Consider the following 12,356-nt stretch of genomic DNA (forward strand, 5'->3'; position numbering starts at 1 on the left):
AGAAATCTAGCAAGTCAAAGAAGAGAAAACACAAGGATACTGATGCTGGTGATGCTTCTGCTGCCGATCAAGTTGTGGTAAAAGAAGATAAGAGAAAGAAGAAGCATCCAGTTGTGCTGGAAGAGAGCAGTCAGAAGGAGACACTTGATACTACTGCTGAAAATTCAGTGGAAGAAAGAGATGGGGTTGAGGGGAAGCAATGTAGCAAGTCAAAGAAGAGCAAACACAAGCATAATAATGCTGGTGATGCTTGCTGCCGATCAAGTTGTGGCAAATGAAGATAAGAAGAGAAAGAAGAAGCATCTAGTTGTGCTGGAAAAGAGCAGCCAAACCAAAAATACTAGCAAAGATGAGAATGGAGAGATCAAGGAGAGAGGAAAGGAAGGTGATAAATCCAGTCCAGAATTTAGTGAGAATGCATCTGCTGGGAGAGCGGAGGCTGAAGTAGATGGTAAGAATGATGGGAAGAAAAAGAAGAGCAAGGAGGGAACGCGGGATGGAATAAAGGAGAAAGTAAAGGCAGCTCAGTCAAAGAACAAGGGCAAGCGGGTGAGCTTTGCTGATACCACGGAAGTGTTCAGAACTGAAGCTGGTGATGGTGAGGGGAACGAAGGAGGAAAAAAGAAAAAGAAAAAGGCAGCTCAGTTAAAGAACAAGGGTAAGCGTGTGAGCTTTGCTGATTCTGAGGAGGTGTTTGGCATCGGAGGTGGCGACAATGGAGAAGGTGGGAGCAGTGATGAATCTAAATTTGTGCATGGACAGAGGTTTAGCCCAGAGGAAAACGCCACCCTCATGGAAGCTATAAGGGATTTTATAGAGGTTTCATCTCGTGTTTTAATTTTTTTTTTTTTGCATTTGTGTCATAATGAACAAACTTAAATTGAATGGAAGCTATGCCCCTGACATGATGGTGTAAGACAAGAGTACTTTATCATTTAGATGGATAATTTTTCTTGAACTTCAAATTATTGTTTGCAATTTGCAACTGTGTGTTCTTTCAATTTGATCCAACAATCATCAAGTATATTTTAATTTATTTTGTCCAAATGTGTACAGAATTAGCTTCTACAAGTCTATATTGACCTCATCTTGGAGTTAAATTGATTTTAATTTTGCGCAAATGTTGCACTAATATTCTGTTTCACTCTCTTCCCACCCTCTATCGATTGATGTTTACATTTTTATCTACAACTAAACTCGCTCGTGATTGTAAATGCCATGCCCATCATATTTGATTTTTTTGCTGTGTTTCTTATTTTAGATGAAGCAATTGGGAGAGAAAGGCTTTGAGATGATTCAGTCTTCTCGTAAACACAAAGAGCTCAGGGGTTGTTGGGATGTTATAGGTAAGACGAAAATATCTGGAGCTAAGCTCGTCAATGTTTTCTCCTCATATTCGCTTGCCTTTGTGTAATAACGTCAGTTAAGCATCTAACCTGTATGAACAGTCTTTCTTGAGACTCACCATTTCACTTTGAATTTCCAAGCAATCCAAATTTCATCTCTTAGCCTGGCCTGGATAGCAGAAACTTATTATTGTTAATCATTGATGCACATTCTTTGCAGGGAAATGTTTACCCCATAGACCTCACCAAGCCATATACAGCCGGGCACGTGTATTACTCAGTAGGAGTGATCAACGTAAATGGACACAAGAAGAAAAAGAGCATATTCGGCGGTACCATACTTTCCTTTTGCTGAAATAAAATTATATTTATTATCTGCATTACCTTATTTACTCCATTGTCTTTACTATTAAAAAGTAATCATATTTTTGTCCATTGTGTTTTGAAATAAATTAATGTTTGCTGCTACTTAGCAGTATGTCTTCACTCCTATTAAAGATGTCAATTGGTGACGGTTGTCCATTGACCTCGTCCCTTCCTGGTGTTTATACCATTTGCTTGGTGGTTACGTGTGCCACCAAAGTTGGATAGAACAACCCGCAAGTGCCACTAATATATTAGCTAACTGACTTTAGCTAGTGCTTATCTGTAGCAAACCATAAATAATCAAGAAAATAGTTAATTGTGTGAACTTATATTTATGTATCTTTGGTGCGTGTTGTCTTATGTTTAATATGCATAATTTGCCTGTGATCTCATAGAAAAGTTACTTGATACATAGTTCGTGGTTCCTGATATGATAAAATAGGGTTCTCCTGTCAGACAGTTCACAAACCCGATAATTCTGGTGTATAGAAGTTGATTTGCATGCATTAGTTTTCCTTTGCAACTGATATAAATGTGAGTATTTAGGAGTTGAAAAATTGAAAAGGAAGGTACAGGTTTGTTTTGCCAGCCTGGCTCTGCTGCTTCAGTAGCTAATGCAATTTTTCCATGTCACTGCTTGGGCTTCTTATTGCTGCCACCACTGTCTCGATCTATCTACTTTGGCTCACCATCTCACACCCACTTCCTTCAAGCAACTGTCCCTAATCTTCTTAGATGACAGCCCTCTCTTCTAGTTCCAGACGAAGGGGAATGAATATATGCTTGATCAACAGGGCCAACGGTGTCCTGATCTGTTAGACATTGAAGCGAGATCTGATGATGACAAAGGTTAGTTGTATTGGTGAGGGTGGTGGCTGGTGTAAATCTCTCATGGCATCATCACCATCAGAATGCACCCCTGTTATCAAGCAACGATATGGGATTGCCTGCCACTCCCCACAAATTAAATTTTGCACCAGCCCATATCAGATCATGGTGGATCATGAATGAGATAGTGCGGTGGAGATTGCTGTTTGCCCTGCTGCGAGTTGGATACTATGATTTAGACTTTGTTGTACCTTGTGAAGTTCATCAATACATCTCTCTTACATGTAGCATACTTTTTGATATTTGTTATTGAGAAAAGTTCCAGTATGCCTTGCTGTTGCTTCATGTAATTAAGATTAGATCACTTCATTATGATGCAGGTTTGTCCAAAATAATGGCACAGAGTGGAAGACATTGGCACGTGAACTTGGGAAGTGTGATATCCATGTAAAAGATACTTGGAGAAGAATAAAATCTGAGAACTTGAAAAAAGGTGCCGGTTGCTACCAAATTCTATCATATTATACCTAATTTTTCTGTTTCAAACTTTAATTATTTCAGCACATGTTTAGCAAATATGCACATGTTTAGCTTAAAGATGCACATGTTTATTTTCTCACAGTGGATAACTCTTTTGCATAGTATTTTTATTTTTATTTTCCGGGTATGTTTTTTCTCACTGTCATTCTGTCACACTCGGGTATTGGTCATGTTGAAGTATAATTATAGCAGTAGCTGAGCCCAACTCTGCATACTAGTACTAGTTAATATTTGGTGCAGGCATGGAATATGCAACAGCAACAAACCTCACATATTTGCTTAGTGCTAATATTGAAATTACTGAAAAAATAGTTCACCATTGTAAGTTGGGTGCTAATACGGCTCCACAGTCATAAACTTTATGTAGATGATTATTTTCCAGTTTTAAGTTGTTGAGTGTCAGTTAAACATATGGAAAGTTCGTCCACGAGATAAGTGCCTTCTTTGACTGGTATTTCTTCAGGACATTGGACACAGGATGAGCATCAAAAGCTATTCGATATGGTGAACCTTGACTTGCGTATAAAAGCTCATCAAATAAAAGATCCCGATAATCGGAAGGTTTGTAATTTACCACTGTTGTTGGTATTGTGTATTTCAGTCCAGTTTTATTGGTCTGAACTGTGTTTATTTTATACTCCGTTCTAGCTTCCATGTTTCTAGCAGTTCATATTGCTGAATGACATAAATCATGATTGAATCTGATGAGTTGGTTTACTTATTGTCCGTGACAGCTTAGGGATAACATTTCCTGGGAGGAAATCAGTGATAAATTAACCACCCGTAATCACAAGAATTGCTGCATGAAGTGGTTAGTACTTCTGTTTGCTACTACAGCTTTGTTTTCTCACTCAATCTGTAGTAAACGATTTGTACATTGCATTGTTTAGTGCACGCTATTGTTTCCCATCCGTGTGTGTTGTCTATATGCAATTATGCATATACACGGTTACTCTTGCATGGAAGTTATATGTTGGCACCACTAATTTCCGGTGCACTTTCAGGTACAATACATTAGCATCTCCGATGGTTAGGAAAGGAATCTGGGCAGATGTTGATGATTATCTAATGGTGGAAGCGTAAGTTTGTACACTCTTATGGCAATTGTTTTTTCACCATTGACACTGCATCTTATTTGTATCTGAGTTACAAAAAAACAGTTGTTAATAAGAGTAGGCTATAGCGTACGCAAGTTCCGGTCCATAAACTTATTTCTTCATTAATTCCCAAAGTTATGGACGCATGGTTGATGCTAATAGTGCTCTGGTCTACATAGTACCATGAAGGCGTGAACTTTAGAATTAGGGACTTCAGTGTAATGCATATGTTCCATGGTCATGTTTATGTTGCTTTTTTGCTTGGTCAAGCCGTCTATGTTTCTGTTGTACAGGCCTACAGGGTCACAACTCACGACGTAATGAGGACAGATTGAAATCCAATAATTTTCCCCTCTCTATTTTTGGTAGCTTGCACCAGGTTTAACTTCCATTGTAGGCTTTGTTTGGTTGTAAACTAACATTCCATGGAAAGTTCTGGGCTGTAGAGGCTCTTAGGATCTGTTTGATTTGTGTTCCCAACTCACCATAGCAAAATATTGGTCATGCTGATTGATGTGCCACTTGTTTGGTTTGTTTCCATTTATTTGGCTGCCTATGTCCCTTGTAGTGTTTCCTTCACAAATCGTTGCCAAAATTTTGGCAACCACAGGGTGGCAGAATTATTGGCGTTCCATTATTGGCAGGGCTTGATGTGCACGAACCAAACGCACCCTTAGTTATCAAAGTGTGATGACTTTTTCTGTTTTATTTCTTGAACTAAAAGAGATCATCTCTGGCTCATTTACAACAATAAACAGTAGGATTGAGTCAATGTTGCTGTAAGCCTGCGGGTCTAATGTTTAGGTAGTCATCTGAGCACCCAGTTGTGGTCATCTATGTCTCCCGCAAAAGGAAGTTATGCCATTATTGGAATTTCGAGTTGATTTGTTCTGGCTTGTTTTTGCATTGAGAATTGTGGAGTTGTCCTTGATTGCGGAAGATTTCTATCCCCCCCTAGGTCTTGCCAGGTAGCATAATATACTGTATCCATCTTGCACAGTTTCATATTTTCACCTAATTTGCACATAAGCTTCAACACAACAGAACACAAGTCTTTTACTTCTCTCTTGACGTGCTAGTAGCCTAGGAGAGTTGGTTGGAATCTGTATATGCACAAAACATGATTTTGATAGGAGAACTTTTAGAGGCCATCATACACTCTTATTGATTGTCGAGTTGTTCATTGCTATTGATTTGCATTGCAGTTGAAGTTATAGTGTATTGAAAAGGATATGTTTGATTTTTTTCACATATGTTTAAGTGTCTTGTCATGAAAACAGCGTATACTCCATGTGCTAATTTCTTAACAAAATAAAACAGGCTCCAGAAGGATGATGCTGTTTGTGTCGAAGATGTCGATTGGGACAGCCTTCTCGATCACAGGTGAGTGTTGCTGCTAATTTAGCTCACAGCCTTCAACTTCACCATGTTCCTAATCACACAGTAGTATGGTGAACTTACCGAATTTTATTTTTACCGAGTCAATCAAGTTCATGTTGACTTGAGTCCCAAACATTCGAATGCATTATGATCAAACTAAGATGGCCTTGTTGTTGGAGTAAATAATATTTGCTTTGAAGGATATGAAGCAAAAGCCAACGTCTTTACCCTTAACATTTGAAGAGTTTGCTAACAGAGCTATTGGCTTTGTTTATTGAGATACTATAACATTAGGTAAATGGACAATAATAGCTAGGGATAGTGTGCGGTTGGATCATGCACATAGTTCAGTAAATCCCGTCGGTAATCCTGACATACACTAGCACTTGTTACTTTCTTTGTTCTGTGTTGTGTATTCCAAAAGAAACGAATTGTGTTACTATCTTTCCTTTTGGTTATAATAAACTGGGGTGTTTCCCTCTGCTCAGATCTGGTGAAGTCTGCCGCCAAAGATGGAACCAGATAGTCCGTGGCATTGGCGGCCACAGGGAGAAGCCTTTCATCGAGCAGGTTGAGGTGTTGTCCAGGCGCTACTGCCCGGAGATGATCGAGTACAGGCAACCGCGGGAATGATCGCCCACCCTGTCAAAGCTGTATGCCCCTTGACAAAGGGGCGTGATCTGTCTGATATCCTGCATGTTAGCGAGCATGTGTTGTCGCCTGAAAAATGTGGGATTTATGAGATGTGCATGGTTTCTTACTTACCAGCTAGCACTGAGCAAAGCTAGGTGTCATCTAGTTTTCCTTTACATGGCAGAGTGATTTATGACATGTGTTTTGTTTACTTTGTTTATTTATATGTTGTCCGTTGAGCTTGATTTGGGCAATGCCATGTTCCGTTCCTCTTAACAGATTTGGTTTATGAACTAAAGAGCATTCCCAGATTTTTTTTAAGATGATTCTGATGTGTAAAGTCCACTGTGACAATGCTGTGCGCTGTCCATTTTCTATCCTTCAAGTGCCATGTAAAACGTGTGAGGGATTTCTGCTAATAAAAATACCCGAAGAATGGTCATCTACCGTAAGAAAAGCTTCAGACAGACAAAAACGAGTAGTGATGTGCCGTAAGTTATATCTTTAGTCAAGTGATGGAATAATGTGTCAAATCTTTTTAGCGTAAAAGCAGAGCTCCTCTTGCTACTTCTGTAGGAAAACAAACATCTCTGCGACATTTGTTCACAAAAAATTCATCTCTTCGACTGTAGAGGTGTGATTTGGCTGGAGCAGCCCTGTTAATCACGCTTTCAAATCCAACGCAGATACTTAGGAGAGCAGGAGTAATATTTTCTGCTAAAAAAACTAGGGAGTAATATTTTGTCGCTCTCAAGACTTCTACGAGTACCACTAGGACTTTCAACATAAGGGGCAGATGGCGATGTCTTCATTTTCGTATTCATCCCCGTCTCTGCAACCGAGCAGAAATCTTCTACTAGCAGATGTTTTGGGTGCACTAATGCAAGATCCTAAAGTTAACTTCTGTGAAATATTTGGTGCACACGATGTATCATCATCTCACCCAGTAAACACAGGAAATCTCGAGCCACGAAAATTGTTGCATGGCCTAATGTGCATGCCAACTGAACTGACAACCAAATATGTGCCCAATAATCTGCCTCGCAAGTCTGTCAGGATTCCGATAGATCTGACCGGAAGAGGATCATCAAAAAGGGAGATTTGAGAGAATTTGGTACAAAAATAATAAATTGAAGAAGTAAATAAAAGATAAATTGCAGGAAAGTAAAGCAAAATTAGGGTTCATATTTCTTGGTTGATTGCAACAGGATACAAAGGTAGGCTTATATAGACCTAACCAACTACAACATGACAACAAAGGTGGAATAGTGATACTACCCTTACAACTATTAACCCACTACTCACACCCATAGTCCCTTACATTACTCCCCCCTTGAGATCATTGCTCAGCAATGGATAAGTTTCTACAGAAACTTTTCATCAATGATCAATAATCCTTCAGAATGCATTTACCATATCAAGGAGGTAGAAAAGTAATGAAGATAATATCTATTTTTCATATCTGAAGATAATTCTCTGAAGGTATCATATTCTTTGCATTGCAATTCTTCTGAACACCTTGCTGATAGACAAAAGCAATTTGGGTCCCATTGTAGCTTGACCGTTTCAAATAAAGGTGACCAACAAGACAAAACAGTGACCATATGTCTTGCCCATTCAGAGGGATTAATACTTGTACCTTGAGGCATGTATGCTAGTTGTCCATCTCTGAACTCACTCTCATTCTGCAAGATATCAGACATCAAAATGAACTCCAGATGATGCATCTGTTTTGTCACTTGCACTGTTGAGGCTGCACATAGTGATTGCATGAGCAGCTGCGGAAAACAATGGTTTGCCATACTGCAGCCACCGTTTGACAGGTACATAACATGCTTAGCTACAGGCTTTCCTTTAGAACATGGAACAGCTAGAACGAGCAGTCATTTGTCTCATCATCGCAGATATTGAAAACTGGCTCAGAGTAGCTGTGTCTAAGGGATCAATGTCTGGTAGTGCATAGTAGCTATGTTCAGTACCATCTGCTCGGAGCACACTGTGGCAATTGAGATTGTGAAGACCATAACATTGTGTAATTTCACCGAGCACCTTGGGGCAACATAGGCAGGAGCTGCTGGCACAGTTGAACTACTTGCCAGTGTAGGGAAAGCAAAAGATGCACCAAGAGAATTCACAGTAGAGCTTTCTGCTGCACCCGTATCAGAGGACCTCGAGGCAGTAGTTGCTGGTGATGTAGATAGTGCAAACGCCACTGTCAGGGATGATTCAGTAGCCAATACCTTGCTGGCTTGCATGCCTATAGCCAGTGCGAGCTGTGAGGTCATCGATGTTGTAAGATTGTATTATGTTTCACAAATTGATACAAAACTGTTTGGGGTACAAGGGATATAAATAGTAGAGCCAACCGACTAAGCCTAAAACCCTAACTTGCGTTACAAGTCTAGCTTAACCGAAACATATAATCTAACACCCCCCCGCAGTGTCAACGTGGGGTTCAATCACGTTGAGACTGAAACGAATGTCATGAAACGGCTGTGTCGGCAGTCCCTTGGTAAAGATGTCGGCGAACTGCGCTGTAGTGGGAACATGAAGAACTCGAACTTGGCCCAAAGCAACTTTCTCCCTGACGAAGTGAATATCTATCTCAATTGCTTTGTCCTTCGATGCTGAACTGGATTGCTGGACATGTAAACCGCTGAAATATTATCACAATAAACAATAGTGGTCTGCTGGATGGGACGATGAAGTTCAGCCAACAACTGCCGTAGCCAAACTGTCTCAAGCAATCGCATGTGCAACAACTCGATACTCAGCTCCGCAGACGAGCGTGAAACCGTAACCTGTCGCTTAGAAGACCATGAAAGCAAATTGTTACCCATAAAAACACAGTATCCGGACGTGGACCGACGAGTGTCGGGGCATCCAGCCCAGTCCGCATCAGAGTATGCTGTCAAACTGGTAGGTGAAGTGGTGTTTATGTGAAGGCCATAATCTAATGTTCCTTTTAGATATCTAAGAGTGCGTTTCATGTGATTGTAGTGAGGAACTCGTGGATCATGCATATATAGGCAGGCTTGTTGGACAGAATAAGATATTTCTGGGCGTGTTAAGTAAGGTATTGTAGTGCACCCGCAATGCTACGGTAGAGAGTTGGGTCTGAGAATGGTTCGCCATCAGCAGAGAGTTTGGCGCTAGTGTCAACAGGTGTACGAGCAGGCTGACAGTCAATCATGCCTGCGCGGTTGAGAAGATCTAGAATGTACTGACGTTGGGAAAGAAAAAGACCATTAGAGTCACGTGTAACAGTGATGCCAATAAAATGATGAAGCACACCAAGATCAGTCATAGAGAATTCAGAGTTAAGCGAGTGTAATAATATGATCAAGAAAAGTCTTAGTGGAAGCAGTGAGAATGATATCATCAACATAAAGAAGAAGATAAGCTGTGTGTGTGGAAGTGTGATAGACAAAAAGAGAGGTGTCGGTGAGAGAGGGAGTGAAACCGATTGTTTGAATGTAAGTTGAAAAACGTTGGAACCAAGCCCTAGGGGCTTGTTTGAGACCATAAAGAGATTTTTGAAGGAGACAAACATGATCGGGAGCGAGAGGAGTCTTCGAAGCCTAAAGGTTGTTGACAATAAACAGTTTCTTGGAGAGCACCATGAAGAAAGGCATTTTTGACATCGAGTTGGTGAATGGGCCAAGAAGAGGAAGTGGCGATGCTAAGAACAAGTGCGAATAGTGCTAGGCTTGACAACAGGAGAGAAGGTCTCGTCGTAGTCGATGCCGTGCTGCTGAGAGAAACCACGACAAACCCAGCGAGCCTTGTAGCGAGAGAGAGTTCCGTCGGAGAGAAATTTTTGGCGGAAAACCCATTTGCCGGAAACAATATTTGCACCGACAGGGCGAGGAACAAGGCGCCATGTATCATTGTGAATGAGAGCAGAAAACTCATCACGCATAGCGGCAGCCCAGCTTAGGATCGAGAAGAGCACTTTTGTAGGTTTTAGGGATGGGGGAGATCGGAGAAGTGGTGGCATGAAGATTGAGACGCGGCCCTTTTGGAACGTGAAATCCCGTTTTGGCCCGAGTGCGCATTGTGTGATCATTTGTGGGAGCTTGGGTAGGAACAGCATGGGGTGGTAGAGGTGGGATGAACAACGACGTCAGGCGCAGCGGATGAGTCAGACGTCGAAGATGGTGGAATAGGTGGAGAAGGAGCGGCGGGGGAGATGGGTGTATCGGGTGGAGCTGCGGACGCGGCAGAGGAAGCAGCCGACCTCGCTGTCGCGGCAGTGGAGTCGGCGGAAGGGTCTGCCACGGCAGGCGAGGAGGCTCTGGGGTGGAGGTAGGAGCGGTGTAGTGGTGAGGAAACCTAGCGGGGTGAGCTATGGGATGATGTAGGGTAGGCGATGGGTCAATGGGAGTTTGGGAGGGTGTCCGTGTGGAGAAAGGGAAGATATGCTCGGAAAAAGTAACGTGCCGAGAGATGTGGACGCGGCCGGAGACGAGATCCAGGCAGCGATAAACCTTGTGTTCATCAGAGTATCCTAGAAAGACACAGGGAATGGAGCGAGGTGATAGGTTGTTGGTGGAGATGGCGGCAGTGTTTGGAAAACAAAGACAGCCAAAGACGCGAAGTTCAGAGTAGTTGGGATGACTAAGGTAAAGAGAATAGAATGGTGTAGAGTTTGGGTTGGACTTGTGAGGCCGGATGTTAAGTAAGTAGGTGGCTGTGCGTAAGGCTTCGGCCCAGAATTTTGGTGGCATTGAGGAGTGGATTAAAAGGGTGCGAATGATGTCGTTTATTGTGCGAAGCGAGCGTTCTGCCTTGCCGTTTTGAGGTGAAGTGTATGGGCATGAAAATCGGAGAAGAATGCCATGTTGAAGAAAGAAGTTTCGGTTTTGAAAGTTATCAAATTCTTTGCCCGTTGTCACATTGGATAAATTTAATGGGAAGAAAGAAGTGTGTGGCGACATATTTGTGAAAGTTTAGGAAAATGGTGTGTACGTCTGATTTGTTGCGTAAAGGAAAAGTCCAGACAAAGTGTGTGAAATCGTCTAGAACGACTAGATAATATTTAAAGCCGGAGACACTAGTATGGGGAGATGTCCATAAATCGCAGTGCAAAAGTTCAAAAGGAAAGGTACTAACGAGTAGTAGAGGAACTAAAGGGCAAGCGAACATGTTTTCCTTGCCGACAAGAGGGACACATGGAGGTATTATGACTATCCTTATTACAATTTATTGAAAATTCGCTAAGTATAGAAGACAAGGTAGCGTTGTGGGGGTGGCCGAGACGGTGATGCCAGAGGTCGACGGACGCCGCCATGGAGGTGGGTGGGTCGTGGGTGGCGGCGCCATGGAGAGTGTAGAGGTCGCCGGAGCTATTGAACCGAGCGATCTCCGCTTTGGTCCGGTAGTCCTTCACGGATAAACCAAACGGATCAAATTCCATAGAAACAAAATTGTCACGGGTGAACCGACGAACGTAAATTAAGTTTTTGATTAGCGCGGGTGCAATAAGGACATCACGTAGGAGGAGTTGTTTGGTGGGTGTAGGTATGGTGGTTTGGCCGGTGCAATATATAGGTATAGTAGTGTCGTTTCCTAGGACTATGGATGAAATTGTTGTGGTGGAAAAATTTGACAACATATTACTAGAAGCAGACATGTGACTAGAAGCACCGGAATCGAAAATCCAGTCCATACCTGAGTTTCCCTGGTGAAGGAGCGGAGGTCGGTTGATGCAGCGGTGCAGTTGGAGCAGGCGGCATGAGGACAGGCGAAGGCTGAAACATCTGGGGGTGCTGATATGGCATGTATGGCATCCCCCCGTCGTAGTAGGCCGGGGCGGCGTGGTAGGCGTTCGGTGGGGCGCGCCGGCCGAGGAGTCCGGGGGAACCAGGTGTGGGGCGAAGACCCGGCGCCCGGGCACCCGTGTAAGCCGGAGGAGCGCCGATCGGAGAGGGGGCCGCCCGGGGCATGGACCAAGCCCGAACCATGCCGGTCCGGGGATCATGAGGAGGGCGCCGGTAGGCGGCGCGGCGGGTGGCCGGCGCAGGCGTCGGTACCGCCGGTGGCGGGCGCCAAGCGGGAGGAGCGGCGGCGCCGGCGCGGCGTCAAGGCGGCCGGTGGAGTGGCGGAGCGCGGCGGCCGGCACATCGGATTCTTGCCCTTGTAGTTGGGGCTGGGACGCCAGCCA

At 43.1% G+C, this 12,356-nt stretch overlaps 1 protein-coding gene across 1 annotated transcript; it reads left to right on the forward strand.

Moving 5' to 3' along the window:
• LOC124653317 (DNA-binding protein REB1-like) lies at positions 1-6,516 on the forward strand (the record flags this gene model as incomplete). The annotated part of the gene is given in 9 exon segments (XM_047192386.1): positions 1-819; positions 1,262-1,346; positions 1,567-1,678; positions 2,921-3,033; positions 3,544-3,641; positions 3,815-3,891; positions 4,085-4,159; positions 5,498-5,560; positions 6,046-6,516. Coding segments are annotated over 9 exon segments (1,407 nt in total). The 3' UTR covers positions 6,191-6,516.
• Between the last annotated feature and the right edge of the window lie 5,840 nt (positions 6,517-12,356).

This window comes from Lolium rigidum, chromosome 5 (assembly GCF_022539505.1).
Source record: "Lolium rigidum isolate FL_2022 chromosome 5, APGP_CSIRO_Lrig_0.1, whole genome shotgun sequence".
In the NCBI taxonomy this organism is placed as follows: Eukaryota; Viridiplantae; Streptophyta; class Magnoliopsida; order Poales; family Poaceae; genus Lolium; species Lolium rigidum.